The sequence below is a fragment of the Acomys minous genome (assembly GCF_964271855.1).
Source record: "Acomys minous genome assembly, chromosome: 13".
Taxonomy (NCBI): Eukaryota; Metazoa; Chordata; class Mammalia; order Rodentia; family Muridae; genus Acomys; species Acomys minous.
The window spans coordinates 23,643,137-23,668,591 of NC_140495.1; the positions used below are offsets into that span (position 1 = coordinate 23,643,137).

At 41.8% G+C, this 25,455-nt stretch overlaps 1 protein-coding gene and 1 long non-coding RNA gene across 6 annotated transcripts in view; one reads left to right on the forward strand and one right to left on the reverse strand.

Moving 5' to 3' along the window:
* Positions 1-1,170: 1,170 nt before the first annotated feature.
* On the forward strand, positions 1,171-25,202 carry LOC311580589. The gene is made up of 3 exons (XR_014773521.1): positions 1,171-1,295; positions 21,694-21,824; positions 24,380-25,202. It is a non-coding gene; the product is annotated as an uncharacterized lncRNA (long non-coding RNA).
* Positions 6,079-25,455, reverse strand: part of CEP70 (centrosomal protein 70) — a 43,336-nt gene continuing 23,959 nt past the window's right edge. For 4 of the 5 annotated variants that reach the window (XM_084752235.1, XM_084752233.1, XM_084752236.1 and 1 more), the window contains 8 exons: positions 25,209-25,283; positions 20,004-20,106; positions 13,102-13,269; positions 10,801-10,947; positions 10,534-10,702; positions 9,236-9,350; positions 7,977-8,056; positions 6,079-6,774 (listed from right to left, as the gene is read on the reverse strand). In XM_084752235.1, the coding sequence (XP_084608361.1) occupies positions 6,713-6,774; positions 7,977-8,056; positions 9,236-9,350; positions 10,534-10,702; positions 10,801-10,947; positions 13,102-13,269; positions 20,004-20,106; positions 25,209-25,283 (919 nt within the window). In that variant the 3' untranslated portion in view covers positions 6,079-6,712. The remainder of the gene's footprint in view (positions 6,775-7,976; positions 8,057-9,235; positions 9,351-10,533; positions 10,703-10,800; positions 10,948-13,101; positions 13,270-20,003; positions 20,107-25,208; positions 25,284-25,455) is intronic. The other variant, XR_014773519.1, reaches the window with a different exon arrangement.

Consider the following 25,455-nt stretch of genomic DNA (forward strand, 5'->3'; position numbering starts at 1 on the left):
TAATTGGCAGGGTAATGCATATAAGCTAGTGGGCACTACTGCCAGCCGACTAGAATGAATGGTTTGATTCTCTGGGGTTCCTGCAGATAAACACTCTCATTTGCTGGGGATGAAAGACACAGCATCAAATACTGAACTAAGGAAAGCCTATAGGCTGCTGGCAATGATTTGTCCTGATAAAAATCATCCTGGCCTGAGGAGGTTGTCAAGATTTGGTGGGCAGCTTGGGACACTGCCAGCTACCTGAAAGGCAAAAAGAATATGAGATGAAATAAATGGTAGAGAATGTGCTAGAATGCTCAGTGAACGAGTTCCTATGCAAGGTATTAGAGGTCCTCAAGAAGGCAGTGACCACTATGATGCATAGCTGATATCAAGGGAGGCTTTGGAGGTTTGAAAAGCACCAGGCACTTAAGAGCGCTGGGCTCTGTGCCAAGCCTAACAGATTTTTTTTTTCATTTTTTTTCTCCTTTATTAATTTATTCTTGTTACATCTCAATGGTTATCCCATCCCTTGTATCCTCCCATTCTTCCCTCCCTCCCATTTTCCCCTTATTCCCCTCCCCTATGACTGTTCCTGAGGGGGATTACCTCCCCCTGTATATGCTCATAGGGTATCAAGTCTCTTCTTGGTAACCTGCTGTCCTTCCTCTGAGTGCCACCAGGTCTCCCCCTCCAGGGGACATGGTCAAAGGTGAGGCACCAGAGTATGTGAGAAAGTCATATCCCACTCTCCACTCTACTGTGGAGAGTGTTCTGTCCATTGTCTAGATCTGGGTAGGGGTTTAAGGTTTACCGCCTGTATTGTCCTTGGCTGGTGCCTTAGTTTGAGCGGGACCCCTGGGCCCAAAGCCAAGCCTAACGGATTACACCCTGCTAAGGAAGGAGACTTCGGGGTAGTAAAGCATGTTGGGCCTCAAGATCACCGACTTTGTACTGACGGGTGGAAAGGTCTATGACATCAGAGTGGGGTAGATGCCAGCATGAGAATCTCCCCAGATACCCAGAGTTCCACATTACATCACATTTGGCTCTGGGTTACCAGGGACCAGTGGGCAGCGGAGAGCCATCCTAGATGTCTCTCCTGCTGATCTTCAGGATTTCTTGAGTCCCACTTTTCCATTGGCCTCTAGCCAGATGTCCACAGGGACCTTCTGTGCTGTTCTTCAGCCTAGCGCTGGGGTCACTGCAGCCTCCAAGCCTAACAAGAGAAGCCAGAGCATAGCTGTGGGAAAAAGTGAGGAGGCCCTCCACTGCTGGCATCCCTTCGCTTCCTTCCTCAGAATAATGTTAGGGTGAGTCAAGAGGGTTGGGTACCACACAGTACAGTACACTTGGTTTGTCTCGAGTATTTTTCCAAGGGAAATTTAAAACTTAACCATTCAGTCGGTGTTCACAGGAAGCTCCTGAACCACCCTCCCTCCTCCTCAGCACTCAGAAATTGAATCTTGTTTTCTGTTGACAAGAAAGAAGCAGTGGCTGCCTAGTCCAAAGGGCACAGGGTCTGGGCCTAGGATGAACAGCATTTTCCTCACTGCAAAGGGACTAGGCATTTCCCTGAGAATGTGTGCCTTTGTCTTACCATCAGCTTTAAAGCAAGTGACATATAACCCTCTCCGTTTACCCTGAGTGTATCATTGATTAATCCAGTTCAGGGAGTTCCTCTCTTTACACTAACGAGAACAAGGAAATGCAACAAGAAAGCATGTACTCCTGATTTTGGAGCTGTATAGAGTTCAGGACAGATACTGATTTTTTTTTCTATGTACAAAGAAACAATTGCCCCTGAGATCCAGCAATTTCAATTTGGGATATACATGTTAGAACACTTGCATATGTGTGTAAGGACACATAGTGACAGCAGCACAGTTCACCATAGCTAAGACCTGGAAACCACTCCTCAGCACCACAGTAAGATGAATACTCCACAGTGATGGAACAAATGCCTAGACCTAACATACATGGATATATAACACAATCCTAACACTGGACAAAAGGAATATTAAAAATAGCATGGATACTTTAATTACATTTTTAATTACTTTTTAAAATAAAATCAGACAAATATATTGGTTCAGGCATGTTCATGAAAATGCCCCAATTTTTAAAAATACTGAGGAAGTGACTGACATGAAGTCAAGATGACAGTGACCTCTAAGAGCTTAGGAAGTATGAAATAAGCCATCCGTGTGCTCTAGCTCATGGTTGTTACATGGATGTTTACTTTATAACCATTTAATTACACTTGGTGTTTATAATTTACACATATTTTAAAAGTTAGTACAATAAAATAAACAATTGCCATCAAAATAAAATCAGGCTGCAAGGTGGCTCAGTTGGTAAAGGCTGAGTTTGGTCCCCATAACCCACATCAACTTATCCTCTGACCTCCATACGCATGTAGTGGCACATGTGTGAGCACACACACATACAGAGCACAAACTAAAAGTGTAATTTAAAAATGAATATCCAGGTGGTAGTGGCACATGCCTTTAATCCCAGCACTCAGGCAGGTGGATCTCTGTGAGTTCAAGGTCAGCCTGGCCTACAAAGTGAGTTCCAGGACAGCTAGGGTTACACAGAGAAACCCTGTCTTAAAAAGCAAAACAAAAACCCCAAAGGCCATGAAGGGTAGTAAACGCCTTTAATCCCAACACTGAAGAGACAGATGCAGGTGGATCTCTGAGTTTCAAGCCAGTCAGGGCTACAGAGTGAGTTCCTGTCTCAAACAAAACTGTGGTAATAATGATGATGGTGATGATGAAAACAACAACAAAAACTACATTCAAGGCAGTGAACATGAGTAGCAAAAAAGAGTGATATTAATATATCAATTATATTTACTTAGAAAATGGGCTCAAAATATAGACTAAAATTTGGCAAATTTATATAGATTTTATTATCTCCTAGAAACTGACAAATCAAGCAGATTAAGTAGCGGTAGGAAGAGCTGGAGAGATGGCTCAGGGGTTAAGAGCACCGGCTGCTCTTCCAAAGGTCCTGAGTTCTATTCCCAGCAACCACATGGTGGCTCAAACGCATCTGTACTGAGATCTGGTGCCCTCTGATGGTGTGCAGGTGTACATGAAGGTGAAACACCATATACATAATCTTTTTTTTTAATGGTAGGAATATACATATCAACAACAGCTAATGTACCTATGACAGAGCTTCAGCTTTTAAAATAGTATATGAATATTAAAATTCATCTAAAATCACAAAGTCTGAACAAACTCTAAAGTCTCATCAGCAAACTACCATACTCTGTTACTGTGATAAAGCACATGAGAAAGGCGACTTAGAGAAACAGATTCACTTAGGCTTACAGTTCTGGCAGAATAAGAGTCCATCATGGTGCAGAAGCACAGCAGCAGGCAGCAGTCACGTGACAGGAAGCAGCCTGCTGTGAGGTTACATCATAAAATGCAAGCATAAGCAGAGAATGAACAAAAAGTGGAACAAGGCTGTAAACACCCAAAGCCTGCTAGTGATGTACTTCCTCCAGTAAGGCTCCACCCCCCAAAGGTTCCGTGACCTCCCCAATGAGGCCAACTAGGGGTCAAGTGTTCACATGGCTAAGCCTATGGCTGATGAGCTCTCAAGCCACCACAGCACTGCAAACATGGGTTCACACCAGAACTTATCAAATTTTACATTTCATATATGCTTTTTATGTTATGTATCAAAATTGCTTTCAAACAAATGTGTTTTAAATGCTTGTATTTACATAGTTCTAGAGATAAACCAATAACAATTGCAGTATTTTTATAGTTTTAAACAACTAAAACTGGATAAAAGTAGACACGATAGAAAGGAGGAGTCTAAAACTGCTTCTATTGGTGTGACTGTCCTTAATGGCCCTTGAAGCACCTCCACAACCCTCCTGTCCTCTGGAAAAGATTTGAGAACATCTGATTTAAACTATGGGATTAAAACGAGCCAGGCGTGGTGGCGCACACCTTTAATCCCAGCACTTGGGAGGCAGAGGCAGGTGAATCACTGAGTTCCAGGCCAGCCTAGTCTACAAAATGAGTTCAGGACAGCCAAGATAACACAAAGAAACCCTGTCAAAAAACAAAAGCAGAAAGACTCAAATGGTATATACTCACTTATATCTGCATACTAGCCCAAGAGGCATGTCCCATGAAAGCCTTCACTTACCAGGAAACTGGGACAGAGTGGAGGACATCCTATTGTGACTCTAGATGAGAGAAGCATGGGAGAATAGCAAAGTAGAAGGATCCAGAGGGTCCTAGAAACCTACAAGTAGAACATTATGATAGGCAGATTTGGGCCCAGGGATCCCGCTCAAACTATGGCACCAGCCAAGGACAATACAGGCCGTAAACTTTAAACTCCTACCCAGATCTAGCCAATGGTCAGAACAGTCTCCACACTTGAGTGGAGAGTGGGGTATGACTTTCACACGTACTCTGGTGCCTCACCTTTGACCATGTCCCCTGGAGGGGGAGACCTGGTGGCACTCAGAGGAAGGACAGCAGGTTACCAAGAAGAGACTTGATACCCTATGAGCATATACAGGGGGAGGTAATCCCCCTCAGGAACAGTCATAGGGGAGGGGAATAAGGGGAAAATGGGAGGGAGGGAAGAATGGGAGGATACAAGGGATGGGATAACCATTGAGATGTAACAAGAATAAATTAATAAAACAAAACTAGCCACCAAAATTTAGATTAATAGTCTTTGAAAGATTTTATTATATGAGCACAGGCACCGATGGCAGCCTGAGGGAGGCAGCACTGGAGCCCCTTAGAGCTGGAGGCACAGGTGGTTATGAGTCACCCAACATGGGTGCTGGGCACCGAAGTAGGATCCTCTGCAAAAATAAGCTGAGCCATCTCTCTAGCCCCCTCTTACAATCTTTTAACTGCATTTCCTCCCCCCCCAACACCAAATATTGTTAAGGCCAGGTGTGATGGCACATACTTACAATTTTATCACTTGGGGGTGGTAGAAAGAGGTTCAGGAGTTCAAAGGTAGCCTTGGCTATAAATACAGTGAGCCCAAAACCAACCTGGAACACAGAACAACCTATCTCAACATGTGCATGCACACACGAACATGACACACATGGGCTAGCGAGACGGCTCAGTGGTTAGGAGTGCCTAGTGCTCTTGCAGAGGATCAGAGTTCAGTTCCTAGTACCCACATTGGGTTGTTCACAACTGCAGGTAACTCCAGATCCATGGGGTCCAGCACCCTTTTCTGGACTCTATTGGGTACCTGTAATCACACATGATGTGCGTATATATATATATATATATATATATATATATATATATATATACACACACACTTTTAAAAAAATAATAAAAGGAACTCCTTTTTTAAAAATTTAAAAACACTTCCAATCCTCATAGAAATTTATTGAGAGTAATTTAATCAATTCAGAATGAATAAAAAATAATTTTCCTAATAATGCCATCAAAATATTCTATAGATTATAAGTTAGTTTCTCAACCTGTGGGTCATGACCCCTTTGGGACTCAGACAACTCTTTCACAGGGGTCTCCTAGAACCATGAAAAAAACACAGATATTCACATTATGACTCATAACAGTAGCAAAATTACAGTTGTGATGTAGCAACGAGAATCATTTTGTGGTTGCTGCCTTCACACATGAGGAACTGAATTAAAGCGTCGCAGCATTAGGAAGGTAGAGAACTACTGGGTTAGTATTTAGAATTTAACTACAGGTTAACAAAGCAAAGAATTTTAAAGTCAGAAGGATTCTAAAATTCTATTTTATGTTATCAGAGTCACAACCCAGGGGTTTGAATGCCTGTTTGACACGCTCCACACCACCATGCTGCTTCCTGGAGATGCTTTACAATAATTATCAACCAAATGGCATTTTAAGAAGGAGGCTATGGGGTAGCATAAAGTATCTGAACTCATGGGTGTGGTGCAGAACCCTGCCCTGCAGTAAGAACAGGGCTCTTATGTGGCATGCAGTCAGGAGGAAGCCGTGCCCAACGAGTGTCAGCCTAGGGAGAGAACAGGACTCGTTACTTGTGAGGGTTACAAATGAGTCACACTAAGGACACAATTGAGAATTCTTTACAAAACTTTATTTGTGATCTTCTTTATAAAAGTACATTATACAGTATTGCAAATAAACACACAGAAAGACTTCTACCTAATCATCTATTTCACTTCATGATTAACTTCCTATCTTAGCACAAAGACAAAACCTTTTCTTTCTTTTCTTCCTATTTTGAAACTGCAACAGCTATAAGGGTATCTTAACAAATCTGCGCATTAACATGTCTTCACAGAATGACCTGGAAAGCAGGGGCTTCTTATTGGCTTGGCTTAGAAAGCAACTGGCATTCTTTTTTCTCTGTCATTAAACCTTGGACTTAAATGCAACTTTCTATAATTTGCAATCTCTCCCTCAGTCTCCTTTGTTACACACAATCTCTTAAGATAACCATTACATTTTAGAGTACTCAAGCATTGCTTAGGAAATGATTAAGGATTCTAAAGTTAATTTACTATTTTAATAATTTAGCAGTTGCTGTCTATTAAATAATCAAAAATAAAAATTATGTGGATTGAGAATGACCAAATGGTGCAAAGATGAATTTTGAGAGCTGATACATTTTAGAACCTTGTTCAGGATTAGTTCTTTAAAATACTTAAATGTTAAGAGTGCAACTTATACAGTAAGAATGATTTGATTTGTTTTCAGTATGAAAGTACTTTTAATTTCTTTACTGCAGGCACAATGGCATCCAAGTCATCAATTTCTGTAATAGAAAAAATAAGAATTATAAAGAGTGATTTTTCTAGTGAAAAGCTCATAGAAATGAGAAGCTCTACATGGAAGCAAAATTCAAATACAAGAGCAGCAATAGCAGTAAGTGCTCTTGTGCACATGAAGTCTTCTCCAAGATAGGTGATAGATTACTACTGCCTTGCACAGGTGTTTCATGGGGTATCTATTAGTGATGTCTCTTTGACATCTTATCAGATACATGGACTTATTAATACATCCAGTTGGCTGCTTTTATGGTACTGTGGTTCCTCTTTAAGTCTCTGTACAGTACATGGGTAGCCAACATGGGTCCCAACATGCATCACAGACAGATGCATCTCCTTCCTGCATCTCCACCTGAGGATGTAGGAATTGTTTCTCCTTAAAGAACACAGTGTTCCTTCTTGATTCTTTTAGCCTCAGAGTGGAAATCTCTCAAGCCTTCTTTTGGGAGATCTGTCCAGTAAGAGGTGTGTGACATGTCAGAACAAGCCTTAGGGACATGGCTTATCCTGGTCTGGATTTCCAGACAAAGCGGCTCAGGTTCTTTGGCAGACTCTGAGTTTGGTTCTTCTTCTAAGGTATCAGATGTCAGTGAGCCTAGGCCAGACTTCAAAGCTCTTGTTCTCAGAGGAAGCAAGTCTTCCCCGTAACCAGATACCGTCCCCACGAGCAGGATCACAGCAACAGGGTCTACATATTTCTACCTTATTTTGCTTGGTCATCTTTTTATAAACACCGACAGAGCCAGGAATCTTACAGAATAATGCCATTCCTCATGAGAAGATCCCAAAATGAGATAGTCCCACAGGACTGGAGGGCTGATGGCTCAGCAGTTAAAAGCACTTGCTGTTCTTGTGAGAAGACCTGGGTTCAGTTCCCAGTGCCAACAATATGTAACTGTAACTCTAGTCCAGGGTATCTGGTCACTACAGGTACCTGCCTGCACACTGTGCAATACATACATGCAGGCAAACATTTATACACATATAAAAGTATTTAAAAAGAAAAGAAAAAAACAGTTATCTCTTTTATGGGCTGTGTCTTCTGACCCTAACAACTTTGCATGCAAAGCAGTTAATACTTTGTCAAAGACCCAGAGTAAGACATGACCCAGTGTCTGAGGAACGCCCTTCTCTCAAACCCACTAACACCGTAAGCTGAAAACTCAGCAACCGCCAACAGGGAGCTCACCTAAGATTTTAAGAAGATCATTAGTAAAAGCTTGAAATGCTGGAAAAAATTCCTCATGTTCTTCCAATTTGTTGATAATGCTGTTTTAAAAAATACAAAAACTTGAGGGTTTTGCATTTGATTATTAACAGGTAGCTGTGGACATAACATTTTGAAGTGAAAATAAACTGTCCTGCTAAATTAAATATAAACTTAACATTCAGTTGTAGCAATCTTTTCTTTTTGAGATCTTTAATCATCTACTAGCATTTCCCTTTTTTGTTTTTAAAGAATCTTCTTTAGAACATTTGCTGAAAATAGGCTTTCTTACCCACTGTGCTATTAAGCACTAAGTCTCTGTGGTCAGTAAAACAGTGGAAGGAGAGAGACCAATAGTGAAAAACACTAAGTATGAAAAAAATTCAACTGCCAGGTTATGTAAGGGGTTTTCCTGGAAAACATGCAGAATATATGAATGGAGTGTGTGTGTGTGTGTGTGTGTGTGTGTGTGTGTGTGTGTGTGTGTGTGTGTGTGTGTTTCCCTGTATTTCGCAGTATAAAATTTGGAGTGAGAACTGGGAGTCACCTGAGAGTGGGGGTTACTAGAGAGAGAACCCAGAGTTTGATGCATGGTAAACACAGGTTCTGCAGTCCACCTCTACCTTAGCCCTGTAATCTATTTCTCTAAATGTCAGGCTTTATATTACTGCTGCCTAGTCTTTCTAAAATCCTTAATGCATATCTTCTAAACAAAAATCATATGACTAGTAATAATTTAGTAGTTTTGGTAGTGTCCTAGAAATAAATCATAGATAATCCAACTGAAGACTTGGTTATAACGATTTTAATTTCTCCATATATAACTTCTCCTGGAGGTGAGTTTCTGCTAGAATTCCCAACAGCCCTGTGAGCTTATAGGACCAACAATTTTTTGTTGTTGTTGTTTGTTTTGTTTTCCAAGACAGGGTCTCTCTGTGTTAAGGACTAACACTTTTTATCTTGAGTATGTGTGACATTTTCTCCATCTTTAAGGATGTATGACTCTTTTAGTTTATAAGGTTATTTTTAAAAGGTGTGGTGGCACATACTTTGGATCCCAGCACTCTGAAGGCAGAGGCAGGCAGATCTCTTTTAGTCCAGGGCCTCTCCTAGTTCAGAACACCTGGACTCTGTCCCAAAAGAAACTGCCACTCCAAACAAGGAAGGTAAGTAACCATAAAGCTTTCAAAGTCTTCCTTTTTCACCACGTCAAGCGTTCTGGATACATCTGTACCAAATACCTTTGTAGATCTTCAGGTCCTAGTACTTGTTTAATCTGCTCATTCACATCCTCGTTAATTACCTTACACAGTTTTCCAACTGTGCTGACCACCACACACAATGAGGATGAACTGTCTGCAAAAGAGAAATGAAAGCATTGGATATATTTTTAAAGAATTTCCAAAAACATTACATTCATCTAACATTTCCTGCTTCCGTTACTCATTTTATTTTGTGTGACAGAAGGCAGTAAGATTTATTTTTATTATTTTACACATATATGTGTGAGTATATATGCATGTATGTGGGTGTGTGCACCTCTGAAAAGACAGAGACCAGAAGGAGGCATTGGTACCCTCCTCTATCGCCCTTTGCCTATTTCTTTACAACACACTAGCTCCTTGAGCCTGGAGGTCACTCTTTCTCGGCTAGGCTGCAAGCCAGAGGGCCTCAATAATCCTGTCTCCATTCTCCTCAGAGCTGGGTAGCAGGCGTTTGCAAGATGTCCAGCTTGGCATCATACCTCTGGTACTCATGACTGCAGGGAAAGTGTTCTTAACCACTGAGCCACTTCCCAGCCCTTGGGGTGACTGTTAAAAGTTGGGGTCTCATAAATCCCAGGCTGGCCTGGAAGTTGTTATGTATCAAAAATGATCTTGAACTGAACTTTTAAAAAATATTTATTTGCATGTGTGTATGACTGTATGCATATATGTATGTTTGCATGAGTGCTTCTGCACACACGAAAACCTGAAAGGGGTGTTGAAGTCCTTGGAGCTGCAGCTACAGAGATTTGGGGATCTCTCGATTGTTGTAGGGGGTGTTGGAACATGAACTCCAGTCCTTACAATTTCACAGCAAGAGCTGTTAACCACTGAGCCATCTCTCCAGCTCCTGGCCTTGAATTTCTAATGCTCCTGCCTCCATCTCCTGAGGGTGTGCACCCCCATGGATCTATATGTGCACCACCATGCAGTACTGAAAATCAAACCCAGAGCTCGTGCATGCTAGACAAGCACTCTACCAACTAAGCTATATCCATGCCCTGGGTTGTGGTTTGTTTTATGGGGTGTGTGTGTGTGTGTGTGTGTGTAATAGGAGTTTTGCGGGGTCTGTAGTGCACACCAGCAGTATGAGTGCTTGGGAGATGAAGAACAAAGACCAGGAGCTGAAGGCCAGCTTTGGCTACAGTGAGAGCAAGGCAACACTGTCAAACCAAACCAAAACCCAAACCCGAATTTTTTTCCAAACCCGAATTTTTGTTAATTTATTATAAATAATTCTTAAATCAGTGCCCCAAGTGACAAAGGGTCATCACCTAGTTCTAAGAGCTCCTGAAGGTTCCTCACCGCATTGTTCATTTCTCCAAGCCTGGTATACACTTCATTCATTCGGGGATAGACTCCGTTTAAAGACTGCACATCAAATAGCTTTTGGAAGTGAGAAACAATAGCTTGCAGAGTCTGAAAGTGTGGCGTGTTGCTATTCTTCATGAAGAAGGTGAAAAAGATAGTTTACAATTTGAAATAATAGTAAATATAAACCTTTTAAATGAGAGCAGTTACATATAAGTATCAACTGTTACCTCTTTCTTGTTTTCAACTTCTTCCAACATGGTGTCTACCATAAGCAACAGATCTTCTACTTTGACATGTTCCTTTTCATCTGGTTTCTTTAAATTATGCCAAGGTACCAGTTTTGCAGACAGTATTTTTAAGGACTTATACAAATCCTTTGCAACAAAAGAAACTATATGGCATTATTGGTTATAGAACAGTTTGTGCAATAACACTAATAGCATAGTAATCAAGGTAGTCTAAAACTACACAGCTATAGAACCATCATTAGTATTTTTAATATCATTGCCAATTTAAAAACAAGTCTGTATGTTCTAAGAAATAATGTTATTTAAGTAGTTATACTTATTTTATCAGCACTGGAGAGAGCCCAGGCCCTCTCTCATATATACAAGGCAAATACTTTACCACTGAGTGATATGCCTAGCCTAGGTTTTAAATATTTTTGTAGCACCTTTAAAATGAAGTTTACACATCAAAATATTCACCTTTACTAAGTACATAATTTGATGATTTTCATCTTCTCATATAGCACAAAACACCACTACTGTCTAATTTCAGAACTTACTCCTTCTAAGAAGAACTCCCACACCCAGGGCTGGAGAAATGGAAAGCAGTAACAACACTTGTTGGTCCTGCACAAGACCTGGGTTCAGTTCCCAGCACCCACGTGATGGTTCATAACCATTTATAACTCCAGTTCCAGAGAATCTAGTACCCTCTTCTGACCTTCACAAGAACCAGACATGCATGTGGTACACAAACATACGTACATGGAGGCAAATGTTTATACACATGAGAAATTTAAAAAATAAAAATAAAATCCCAAACCCACTCACAGTCTATTCTCCTCTAGCCTCTACACTACTAATCCTCTTCCTGCTGGTAAGAAGCTGCTGCCTCTTAGCATTTTTTGTAAATGAAATCATCCAAGTGGCCATGCATGACTGGCTTCTTTTGAGAATCCTTGGCATTATTACTGATAGCAATGTAATTAGTACAGCCACCATGTAAAACAGTATATAGAGGTTCCTTGAAACACTACAGATAAGCCGGGCATGGTAGCACACGCCTTTAGTCCCATCACTCGGGAGGCCAGCCTGGTCTATAAACCAAGTTCCAGGACAGCCAAGGCCACACAGAGAAACCCTGTCTCGAAAAACCAAAACAAACAAAAAACTACAGATAAGCCTGTCACATAGCCTAACAGTCTGACATCCAAATGTGTATATATACACAAATATATACATATATATTTTTATACAAATGCATATATATATCCAAATAAAATGAGACTATGTTACACAGATGCCAGCACTCACATGTTTACTAAAGCACTACTTAGAATTTCCAATATACAGGATCAATATACGTACGTGTCCAACGATAGATGAATGGCTAAAAAAAACAGTGTTATGTATGTGTGCATAAATACATGCACATGCATACAATGGAATATCAGCCATAAAAAATGATGTCTGTCATTTACTACAACATGGATAGAACTGGAAGACATGTTAAGTGAAACAAAACAGACACAAATACCATATGTTCTTACTTATAGGTAAAAGTTTTAAAAAGTTGGTCTAATAGTGGTTGCCAAAGCCTGAGAAGGGTTTGAGTAAGAAGGAATGGAGACAGGTTGGTTAACAGTCACAGGGGTGTGGCTGGATAAGAGAAATCATTTGTAATGTTCTATACCACAGTAGGGTAACCAAAGGTCACAAAAATGAACTATTTTAAATGGCTGAGAAATTCTGATGTTCTCAACAGCGATCACTATTCACCATATGTATTACAATGTCACACTATCCCTCACACATATGTATAGTTATAAGTTAAATAAAAATAAAACATATAAGGCCAGGCTTAGTGACACATGCCTTTAATCCCAGCATTTGGGAGGCAGAAACAGGTGGACCTCTGTGAACTAGAGATGAGCCCGGTTTACATGGCAAGTTCTAGGCTGGCCAGTTTGCATAATGAGGCCTGTTCCAAAAAATAAATATGACAACAAATTACAGGATTAGAAATATGGAAGGCTGGACATGGTGGCATATGCCTCTATATAGCTCTCAGGAATCAAAAGCAGGTAGTTATCTGTGAGTCCAAGGCCACCCTGGTCTATAGAGAGTATGCCAGGCTGGCCAGAGCTACATAGACTCTGTCTCAAAAACAAAATAGAACAAAATATGTAAGCAACCATATTCCAATCTTAGAAAAGTGTTCATTTTACCCTTATAGTTAAAAAACACAAAAACCAAGTCTAATATATTTTCAAAACACACAAAGAGAATTCAACTACTTACCTTTAAGGATGTCAGTTCATCTGCCCACATTTCTATTACAGGAATGAGGTGTTCAAATCCACACTCTTGAACATTATCTTTATTGAAGCTTTGGGCTCCTCCCCTGCTCTGTTTATAAATTACTGGGGCTCGTGGATTGTGAATAATTGAATTGATGCTGCACAACACCTGTAAACGTGAGCAGGACTGTAGTTACCACGGTCGTCTCAGTCAGACAAAGTGAGTACACAAAAGGTGTGTCATGTGCCAACAGAACATCATTTTCAGACATTTGTGAACTCTGTGGTAATGCAGTCTCAGCATAGATGCATAAGTTCTAAAAAAAAAAAAACTAAATACATTTTTAACAATTTAGGTTTTAAAGCAGTTGCCGTCTGTTATAATCTACACAGAACAGCCATCTAGACATCCTTGCCTAGTCTGTCTCCTCATATTTAAACTAAGTATGGTACTAAAGGGAGCTTTTTATTTGTTTCATGATTCCAGTTGAATTTTCAGGTAAAGATGGTTACTAATAAAGCTCCACAGATTCTACAGAGATGTCCTAGCCAGCCAGTCCAGTATTTATTTATGTGCTCTGCCTTCATGTCCACCTGCATGCCAGAAAAGGGCATCATATATTATAGATGGTTGTGAGCCACCATGTGGTTGTGGGAATTGAACTTAGGACCACTGGAAGAGCAGACAGTGTCCCTAACCACTGACCCATCTCTCTAGTCCCAAGTAATTCTTAACATGCACTGTAACTCCCCGAGACAGGACTCTCCAAGAGTGTCTGTACAGTTTCTAGAGCTGGGAGGAAACGCTGCTGTCTGCCCAGGAAAAGCTACAGCAAACAGCTGCTCAGAGAATCTGGCCTCTCATGCTTGTTTATAAGCAAGTTTTTGTCTTGTGTTCATTTATAAGTGCTTCAACATTCCACGTCTATTATAAACTCCTATATTAATATCAATCAATTTAAAAAGTAATAATCTTCTCCAGGTGTGAATCAAAGCAGGGGGATGGTGCTCGGTCCCTGGCACCAACCATCAGAAAGGTGGTGGGCGAATGACAGGTGCAGGGAGTCACTGCTGCCTGAGCCTCAGCAAATCACAGGGCAGTTTCATGACATGCCATGCCCTGTTTACATATATGTACGCACACTTTGAGGTTATTTATAAAAGTGACAGCAGCTATTTCTTGTCCTTGCTTTGTTGCATCTTTGCAACATGACTTGCAGGTTCTCCTGTCAAAATATAGATATTTTTTATCCTTTGAATCTGGACTGTTATTGGGTCTTGCTTTGATCTACAGAATTTACTAAAAAGAATGTTATGCCAGTTTAGGTCTTTAAAAAAATTTTTTTCCCCCAGCACTCGGGAGGCAGAGTTCGAGGCATGCCTGGTCTACAAAGTGAGTCCAGGACAGTCAAGGTTGTGGTTTGTTTTTGGTTTTTTGTTTTTGTTTTCCTCTTTGCACTCTGCTGCCACCCCATGGCCAGATCTAGGCAGAACTACACAGGCCCATTCATCCTCATCCCTGAGACTGAACTGGGCACGCCATTTCCTATGGCCAGTATTAGCAGAACTATCTACTGTTCACACAGGACACTACTAAAGGGTTACTGTAGGTCACTACATTTTAGAAGATGACCATCCCATAGCAAAGATGAACTGAGCCATAAGTGAACGTCATGATGGAGAGGAAAGAAAGGGTAAGTGAGAGAACCCTGCCCCGTCTTTTACCTTGTGATAGGGGAGGAATTCACTCAAGCTAACTAGAAACATTGGGAGAGCAATGCACTTTACTTTCATGAAAAATAGCTGTCTGTGGCTGGAGGGCCTCAGCAATACAGCACACTTAAGGATGGGGGGAGAGCAGTCCATAAGAAATCACTGTAAAATGCACTGCCCACAAAGCAAGTGCCATGTTGTTAAGGTCTCTAGTTAGCTGAAAGGAGAAACCTAAATGTGCCCATGCACACGCATTCCATGGAAGAAAAGCAAAGGCTGCATTTGGATGGCAGCCTCGCCAGGGCACCAGTGCCCTAACACACCAGCACCACAAAGACACCTCTTCTCATGCTCTCACCCACCAGCTACCCTTCACTGCCACTCCTGGAGATGCCAAAGTTATGTGAGGGGACCAGAGGAAACAGGCAGCTAACAGAACCAGCAGACCACACCCTTGGCCAATGTGTCAGGTATGAACTAGAACACTTCTGACTGAGGTTTGAATTATTTTTTTTTAATCACCCAACATTTAATTAGAAAACATTTAAAATATGCCAGGCATGGTGGCACATGTCTTTAGTCACAGCACTCTGGAGGCAGAGGCAAGAAAGACTTTGGGAGTTCAAGGCTATCAACTTCCAAAACAGCCAGGGCTACACAGACCTTGTCTCAAAACAAAACTACACAAACCAACATCTTAAACAAAAACTTTAGTGTATGTGTTAAACAGTGTTTTTACATGTGTTAAACAGAGTTTAAGCTTCTCCAGAGAAACAAAAGCAACAGGAAATTGTGTGTGTGTGTATGTGTGTGTGTGTGTGTGCGTGTGTGTGTCCCTTGTACAATCACCTGAAGGCTCAAATACATATGAAAGAGATCGCCATATTAAAAACAAAAACAGATTTAATATGAGGAATTGTCTTGTGCATGTAATAGAATCCCATGATTATCAGTTAGCAATATGAGATGTGACCCAGAACTATAGCCCCAAAGTCCTGGAAGTCTGATATTTTAGTTCCATCCTAAAGGTAGGGAAATAACCAAACCAAACCCAGCATGTTAGAAGCATGCCTGAGAAATTCCCTCTGAGCCTTTCTGTTCTATAGAGGAGACCCATCTACCACAGGAGGACAGTGTATGCCAGGCAAGCTGACACACACGATTAACCAGCACAAGCACTCAACCACCATGAAGATCCATTAACTCAACATTTTCCCAGCATGTCTCACTATCTACAGACTGAACCAATAGAAGGAAAAGCAGCCACCATCACTCTTTACCCTCAAATAGCAAAGCATGCAGCCTTTAAAATCCAACACCACTATCACACTGAAGGAAACTCACAACTCGTTAAGATCACTGATACCTGAACGGAATGTTTGACTTTAACTCTCTCTCTAGATGTCACCCAAAGACAGTAAGATAGGTCACCCCTTCAGCCTTCAGCCTTGTTTTCTCCCTTATTTTATTTTTGGTTGTGAGCCTAGCCTTGAATGCTAAGCCATCTCTCCAGCCCTTCTCCCTTAGTTTCGCTCTCCAGGTGACTTCACAGCCTTTTACAAAGTGTTTTAGTGGGGCTCCAGGTTCTGCCAGATGCCCAGCGCTCAGGTACTGCCTGCCCTCCCGTCTCCACCCTTTCATAAGCAAAAATGTGCCCTGTATGGTGCTTACAAAACAAGACACACAATAAAAATCATTTTTTATTTACATCAAGTCTAGCCTCTTTAAGAAACAGTCATACAAAAAAGAGAGAAAGAAAGAAGGAAAGAAAGAAAAGAAAAAGTCATGTAAGTATAAAGATGAGGGCCAATGAGACGGCTTGCTTACCACCAAGCTCAGTACCAGCCTCAGGACCCACATGGCCCATCTCTCCTCCTTCCTTCTCCCTGTGTGTGTGTGTGTGTGTGTGTGTGTGTGTGTGTGTGTGTGTGTGTCTCTCTCCTCTCTCTCTCTCTCTCTCTCTCTCTCTCTCACACACACACACACACACACACAGTATGAAGATGAGATCAGCGTTTTGATCTTGAATCCCTGTACTGAGCATACTTCAACCAACAACTAATGGCGATCCTGGTAATATTACTTCAGAGGTTTTTTAGTTCATGAAAACACATTTCAGTATTCCATTTCGATTATATGTAAACTCAGGATTTAATGGAAGAATTAATTCCTCTATTCAGAATTTTCACTGATAGCAATTTGTATTTGCCTATGTAAATTAACTGCCTTCTGGTGATTGGCAGCAAAAGACATAGTAACAACAGGGAAACTATAAGTGGCTTAAACAATTCCTCAGAGGTAAGAATTTCCAAAAATAAAAGCAGCAGACATTTTATGTCATTCAGAGAGTTCACAGATATTAAAACTCCCCCTTTAGAAAGCATTTTAAGTGTTAATAAGAGAAGAGGAAAAGGTAAGATGAATTTCCTAACCACTTTGGAATTTTTTTCTTTCAATACAGGGTTCTCTGTGTAGCCTTGGCTGTCCTGGACTCACTTTGCAGACCAGGCTGGCCTCCAACTCATAGCGATCCACCTGCCTCTACCTCCTGAGTGCTGGGATTAAAGGGGTGTGCCACCATACCCAGCTTGGAATTTTTTAAAGGACAAAAAAGAGGTGGGTGACACAGGCCTTTAATCCTAGCACTCATGAGGAAACAAAACAAAATTTAAAAAGGACAATCTAGCAAATGTCAAAAAACAAAAACAAAAACAAAAAAACAAAAAACCAAAGAGTAGAATGGAAAACCACGTAAATGAGAAGCAGTAAAATGTCAACAGTGAAAGTGAAGTAGCTGGTGTCAACCCTCACGGCTAACTGACTACATGGCTGGAGGACCACGGCTACAGCATTGGGAGGAGAGGAGTCCATACGTGTCAGTTTGTGTTTTAAAGAAAGAATCCCGCCGGGTGTGGTGGCATGAGCCTTTAATCCCAGCACTCGGGAGGCAGAGACAAGCGGGTCTCCATAGTCTACATAGTCCCAGACAGCCAGAGCTGTTACACAGAGAAACCCTGTTTTAGAGAAAAAAAATCCCAGTTACATACGGGGAGGGGGGTCCTGGGGGAGGAGAGGGAGCACTAAAGCAAAAATTCTCACAAAGCTTCATTGATCTTATTTACAACAGAAATGAAAGTCATTAAATACCTAGAAAATAAATCTGAGAGGAAATACACATGAACTAAGTTTAAAATATACAAAACTTTATGGAAGACTATAAAAGATCCTCCCAAATTAGAGATATGTTTCTGAATGAGATGATTTAAAACTGTAAAATATCATTTTTCCAAATAATAATTAATAAAATCAATCATATGTCAATTCATCCTAATGGGATTTTATTTTAATAAGTATTCATCCATAGGAGTAAATGTGTTCAAATATATCCATGCAAAAAATTTTAACTTACTCAAATAGGACTGGAGAGATGGCTCAGAGGTTAAGAGCACTGGCTGCTCTTCCAAAGGTTCTGAGTTCAATTCCCAGCACCCACATGGTGGCTCACAACCATCTATAATGAGATCTGGTGCCCTCTTCTGGCCTGCAGGTGTACAGGTAGGCAGAACACTAATAAACAAATCTAAAAAAAAATTACACAAATAGTATAAAAACTTGCTATAAAACTGTATGGGCTGGAGAGATGGCTCAGTGGTTTTGGGCACTAACTGTTCTTCCAGAGGACCTGGGTTCAAATCTCAGCACACACCTGGCAGTTCACAACCATCTGTAACTCCAAGACTTGACATTCTTATATATGCAGGCAAAACAAAACAAAGCAAAACAAAACAAAAACCCCACATACCACCAATGCATATAAAAAACAAAGGTAAATATATTTTTAAAACCTGAAGAAGAGTAGAAAACAGTAAAGGGATAGAACAGACTACAGAATCTAGAAACATATGAGTGCACTAGCAGAAATAATGTATGATAAAAGTGTCATATTAGTAAATTAGAGAGGAAAATGGTCACTTATGAGACTGCAAAATGCAGTGTGCACAGAAGGCAGGCAGCACAAGCCTAACTAGGTACAGACAGATGGGAAATGTTGCTAAGCAAAAGGCATTTGCCCATACCTGGCAAGGGAAACACATAATTCTGCTCTGATAAGTAACATGAAGAATTAAAGGATTTTAAAAATACAGTCTTTATTAGTAATTAATTGAATTCAAAATGTAAAGCCCTATGGCTGGGTGGTAGCACATGCCTTTAATCCCAGCACTCAGGAGGTAGAGGCAAGCAGATGTCAGAGTTTGAGGTCAGCCTGGTCTACACAGCAAGGTTAAGGACAGCCCAGGCCTATAGAGAGACACCCTGTTCCAAACAAAGAAACGATGACAAAAGCCAACAATCTTTGGGAAACCAATAATGTTTAAGTGCAGCCCCATAAACTACTAGATTTAATTATTCATCTACTCAATAAATAGTAAGGTTAATTTTCATATCACAATTTAAGCCAAATCAAAACCATGTAAAGATCTAAAATTTTACTTTTATAATAATAATAATACAAACAACCAGAACAATAAGAAGGGCAAAAAGCTTACAAGGAGAGAGTAGAGGATTATTTAAAAAAAAAAAAACAAAAAACCTAACACAACAGAGTTGTACAGTATTTACACTGTACTAGTTATTAAAAAGATGTGGGTGGGTTCTAGGAAAATATTATATTAGTTTTCTGTTGCTGTGATGAAACACCTTGAAAAAAGCAACTGAAGGGGGAAAGTTTTTGTTTTCAGCTCACAGTTGCAGAGAGATCTAATCCATCGTAGCAGAAAAGACAGAGCAGCAGGCAGGGGAGGCGTGTGGCAAGAGCTGCAGACTCACAGATGACTCCGAATCCACACTTGGGAAGTGGAGAGTGAACCAGACATGGAGCAAGCTATCAAGCAGGGCCTGATCCCCGTGACTCACTTCCTCCAGGCCTACAGGTCCCACAGCCTTTTCAAATGGCTGGAGATCACATGGCCAAACACATGAAACCAGAGCAGACATTTCACATTCAAGGCACAACACCATTCTATAAGGAATTCTGCAGATTCAGGCATCCTTAAGTATCACAGAACCAAGGCATTACAGATGCCAGGCGTTGTAGGCACCAACAATCCTTACAGAGGGGTAACATATTTGCACTGCACCTAAAACCACGCGTCACCACAGACACCAGTCTTCTCATCGGCTACTAAGTACCTGACAGTGTCTCTGGTCCACTAAGGCCTGCTGATGGCTGTCTTTGCTGGGCTCATCTCTTTTCTCCATGTCATCACACTTCTGACCAATAAGCTCTTGTAATCTAAAGGAGGACAAGAATCAAGACAATAAAAATGCTTTCTTAGACAGCAGACTAAAATGATGAAGCCAATGATCCAGCCGGCCTCCCCCAAACCTTATGTCCTTTTGGTTTTGGTTTTTCAAGACAGGGTTTCTCTGTGTAGCCTTGGCTGTCCTGGACTCGCTTTGTAGACCAGGCTGGCCTGGAACTCACAGGGATCTGCCTGCCTCTGCCTCCTGAGTGCTGGGATTAAACGCGTGCGCCACCACGCCCGGTTTATGTCTTTTTACTTGTATATGTACATGCACATGTGTGCAAACATTAAATATACATGTATGTAAAATGTAAGGCACACTGTCACTGGAAAAGTTCCTTCCAATAGATCACAAGTTGGGAACCTCTAAAAACATGAGGGAGTTCCCAGGGCAGAGACACTCTGCAGGCAGAGGGCACAGAGTAAGGAGAAAAGGTGTCTCTCCATGGAATGCCCTCATGTTGCTGTTGCTTTCAGGTGGATCTGACATCAAATTCTCCCCTGCTGTGCCTCCTAAGTTGGAGTCTTAAGGAAAAGCACCCCCATCCCGCAAGCTCCCATGCCTGGCCAGAATACCCACTAACTGACTGGGAGCCCTGGTCTCCAGAAGCCGGTTAAACTACAATACCATCATCCCACTCAATCTGCTTTGCAACCAAGAGGGAAAATGGGCTGAAGTCCCCTATGTTCAATGGTTCTTTTACTTGAAGGATCACCCTGAATTGTCCCAATCATGTAAAACGGGGCCCCATACTTGAGCTGTGATGTCCAAAAAAGAAAGGAGCCAAAGGGCAAAAATTTTCAACCATGTCTGAACCTCCAAATCACCAAACTCAGGATCTAAACAACATGATTGTTTCGCCCCTTCAAGTCTTCCGGCTACTTAATCCCAATCTGCAGCCCGTTAGCCAGACCAGACCCCGGCCCCAACGTGGAAACGCTGTCCCCAGGTAGCCAGCCACAGTCCACTGCCCCCGTCCCTTGTCATCCACAAGATATGTTTTCAATTAGGCAGATATCCAGAGAGGAATCTGGGAGAACCTAGTCTGAACTCAAAGAGAACAGAGACCTGGGTAACTCTTTGATGGCCCAGCTCCATATGTCCCAACCTCTGAACAGTAAGAACTTTATGATCTGGCATGCTGTTGTCAGAACAAACTGACATTTCCAGGGAGGTGGGTGGTAGATTAGGACGTCCATGTTGGACATGACTTCTACACCTCCAGGGAAAGAACAATACCCCACAACTTTCCCACTGGCTAATCCAGTCAGAGTCCAGACAGTTCTAATCCAGTCAGAGAGGTGAATGGATTTAAGGGTACTCAGAATTAAGCCCTTAAACATGCCCAGCTGACTACAGTATATTAAAGGAAAGGAGATTCCATGATGATCTTCCAAAGATTTCAAGAGGTGTAAAGTGTATACTAATACAGAGCCAGGGTCAGAGGCAGAGATCTCCTAACACGATAAATTCCCAACTTGATTAGCCCTGGATATAAATATAAAATGCCAAAAATTGATGTTGAACTAGGCAAGCCACTGGATAATTTGGTCCAACTGGTCTTTTATAACAGGCACAGGAGAAGGAGAGATAAAAAGGATAAATGTCACGGGAAGTTGCTGATAGCCGCGCAGGTGAATCCTCAAAAAACACAATCAGGACTATTAGAAATGCGTTTCTTATGCAGCAGGAAGGCCATTTCAGGTGAGAATGTTCTCAGAGGCAAATGCCTCCCTCAGGACCCTCCCTAATTGCAAGGGTGACCACTGGAAGATTAGATGCCTTCCCTATCAACGAAGGTCCCAGGATCAAGCCAGCTTTAGGAGGCCTGAGAAGTCTTTACAGTGCAGGGAAGGCCAATCAATATCACATCAACAACGGAACCCAAGTCTTGCCCTCCCTCTCTCCGTCTCTGACCCCTCAACAAAGGCCATCAGTTGGGACTTATTGGTTCAGCCCCTTCAGCATTATTTATCCAACCTCTTGCCTATTAACGGGGAGATCTCTATTTCTGTCACTTCTTTTTCACAGTCCCCCAAACTCCTGCCACCCTGTGGAAAAGAGATCTCCTGGCAAACTCAAAGTTAAACTTCTTTTCCCAACACAACATTATTGTCTGCTGCTAACAGAATCCAAAAATGCTCAAATAGCATGGGCAAATGGGGAGCCAACAGGGAGAGCCAGGACCATTGTCCCTATGGTCCTTCATTTTAAAGACCCTTCCCATTTTTCACATCAGAGAGAATATCCTTTAACCCAGAAGTCAGTGAAGGGTTCATTACCATGATGAAAATAGTAAAGAAACGGGGATCATTAATTCAGTGATTAATTCATTGAGAGTAAGGAGGGAATCCAACAAGTGGAGATTAATTCAAGATCTTAGACTCATCAATGAGGCAGTGGTCCCTCGAACACCATAATGCTCAATCCCTGTACTCTCCTGACTTGGATTCCTTCCCGCACTGTTCACAACTCTGTATTAACAACGAAGCTTTACTTTGCATCCCATACACACCAGCAGCCAGCTCCCTCTGCCTTTGAGGACCTACACAAAGGGCTGGGCAGGTCACAAGAACTGTGCTCCTGCAAAGGTTTCCAGACAGTCCACACTTTTTTGGGCCAGCTCTCTCCTAAGACGTAATGGAACTGGAGAAGAGGAAAGGGGAGGGGAGTAGAGGGGCTTAGACAGAAGGGGGAAAGAGGGGGACGGAGAGAATGGGAAGAGAGGAAGGGAAGAGAGGGCAGAGAAAGGTGGGAGAGGGAAGGGGAAGAGGCGGAGAGAAAAGAGAGAAGGAGAGAGAGAGAAGAGAGAAAGAAAGGAGGGAGGAGGAGAGGAGGAGAGGACGGAGGAGAGGAGAGGAGTAGAGGAGTGCTCAAATACCAACCCTTGTGATAGAGAGATCAGGTATTATTCTTAGGTCTTGCAAGAAGCTTAACTCTGCCACATCCTTCCAGAAGGGGAAGATGAACCACTTTATTCGAGCAAAGAGGTCCTAACAGAAGGCTATGCAGCCCAGCTGATCTCCCAGATCATTCTTCACAAAATCCTAACTTAGTTCTCTAAGCAGATGGGAGTTCTAGCTAGAGATACGTAGGGTATACAATAGCTACTGCTTTTGGCACCCTTGAGTCGGAGTGACTGCCCCAGAACTTTGATGCTCAGTCTGACAAATCGATAGCTCTTACCAAAGCATTAGAATTATCACAAGGAAAAGAGTGATTATACATATGGACTCCAGGTACTTTCCTGATTCTTCCAGCCCACACAACAATAAAGAGGAAAGGGGGACTGCTGGAGACAGAAGAAAGCCCCATCAGACATTCTCAAGAGAGAGCCTTAAGCTTCTGGGAGGGACCCTCTTGCCCTGTTTGGTTATCTGTCTAGAAATTACTATGGGGGTACCAAGGAGGTAGAGAGGAGGGCTGACCCAAGGAAAGGGTACATGAAAACCCATATGGAGGTCTACTATCTTATAACTCAATTTTTAAAATTGGAGAGACAGAAGAAATATATGTGAAATAAAAGAAGAGGGGAATTACTACTGGGTGTTAAGGGGTTACGTGGTGATGGGGGTTGAGGGGTTAAAAAGAGAACAAGTTAACTAAAATTAAAGATGTATGAAAAAGGCTCATGGAAGTCTACTAGCTAAGAAGCTGATTTAAAATGGCAACTTAAATATTCCTTTAGTGGAAATAACCGGTGTGGGTGGACAATGGCACTCCTAGAATACATGGTGTAAGGCATGGGGTACTTTCTACGAGTTAATGGTCAGGGAGGCCCCAGACGGCCCAGAGGCCATTCTCAGATGCCCACCATACTATATGACAAGACCCTAAAGACCCCACTGCTGAAGACACCATACAGTTTGGTTACAGGACAGAAATCTCAAACCAACTAGGAAATTCATAATGCTGCCTAGCTCTCATGGGGCCACAAGGTGCTATGCAGGCTGCTGGGAAAGGCATCAGTGGTCCTAACCAGCTGGACCTTGAATGCCATAGTGCTGTCCCACCAGGCAAGGTAGGCACGATGGTCCAAAAGTGGCATGGGATAGCAGCTTCCTGGTTGGATCTGAGACCTGTTCCACAAGAGGGAACTTCACGCCTGGTCCTTTAATCTTTGTCAAAAGTTCATGACTTGGGAGGTCATAGGCCTCAACACAGAACCTACCATTGCTATTGTCATAAATGATCTTGCTGTCAAACTGCCGTGTGAATTTGTGTTTGTACCTACAAGGATGCTCTCATTCTTTTGGCAGCGGGCAGCCATCGGTGGAGGAAGCAAAACTGCTCCAAGTGTGGTTGGTGGACAAGACCCTGAGTGTTCAGCCCTGTCCCCACCCTCACCTCACAGCTCCAGGAACAAGGCAGAAAGATCAGCAGAGCCAGGTGATCAAGGAGTGCTGTGAAATTCTGTATTCTGGACATGACGTGACAGTCATGAGACAGTCATGAACTCATAGCACCTTTGGTTATAAAGTTAAGCCAGACAAGACTCCAGAACAGACAGACTGGAGGACCTCAGGCCTCACCTCATACTGCTACTAGGTTTCTGAGAGAGAGTCACTCCTTCTGAGGACGGAGGTGGGCACACCACCATCGCCACACTTTGGTGACCAGTACCAAACCCATGCACATACACGTAGTACCAACTGGACTTGACAGATTTATTTTCCTTTAAAAAGCACACAGTTGGTTTGGGGACTTGTCAGGGGAGAGGAGTTGTAAAGAGGAACTTGTATCTATGATCAGACTTCATTATAGGAAAGCACGATCATATCCAAATTGCCCTTAAACTGCTAGAACCAGAAATACCACCTTTTCTATTTCTACTTTTGTTTTTTTGAGATAGCCTTGCTATATAGCCCAGGCCACCCACATATTTGTGATCCTCCTGCCCAGAGTCCACGGTGCTGGGATTTACAGGCTTATGCTAGCACGCCTGGTTCAATCATACTTGTAATGTCACACCCCCTGCAGCCCGGCAATGCCAAGCCAAGGATAGTACACAACAGCAGATGAATATAAAAACAAATAATAAAACATAGGACCTAGCTATAAGCTGAAACTTTGACAAAATGGAATTACTTTATTCTCTTCTTAAGGGCCTTTTCCAGCTTCTTCACCTGTTGTTTATAAAGTCTTAATTCATGTTCTGTGGGCCTGTAGAAAAGAAATCATGATAAATACACTAAACTTATTGAAAAGATAAAAATACTTAGCAAACAAAAGATTATCTTGTTGTGTTATCAATAAAAATTAAATTATTTTAAAATTACATTTTATGTGTATAGGTGTTACACCTGCATCTATCTCTGAGTACCACTTGTGTGCC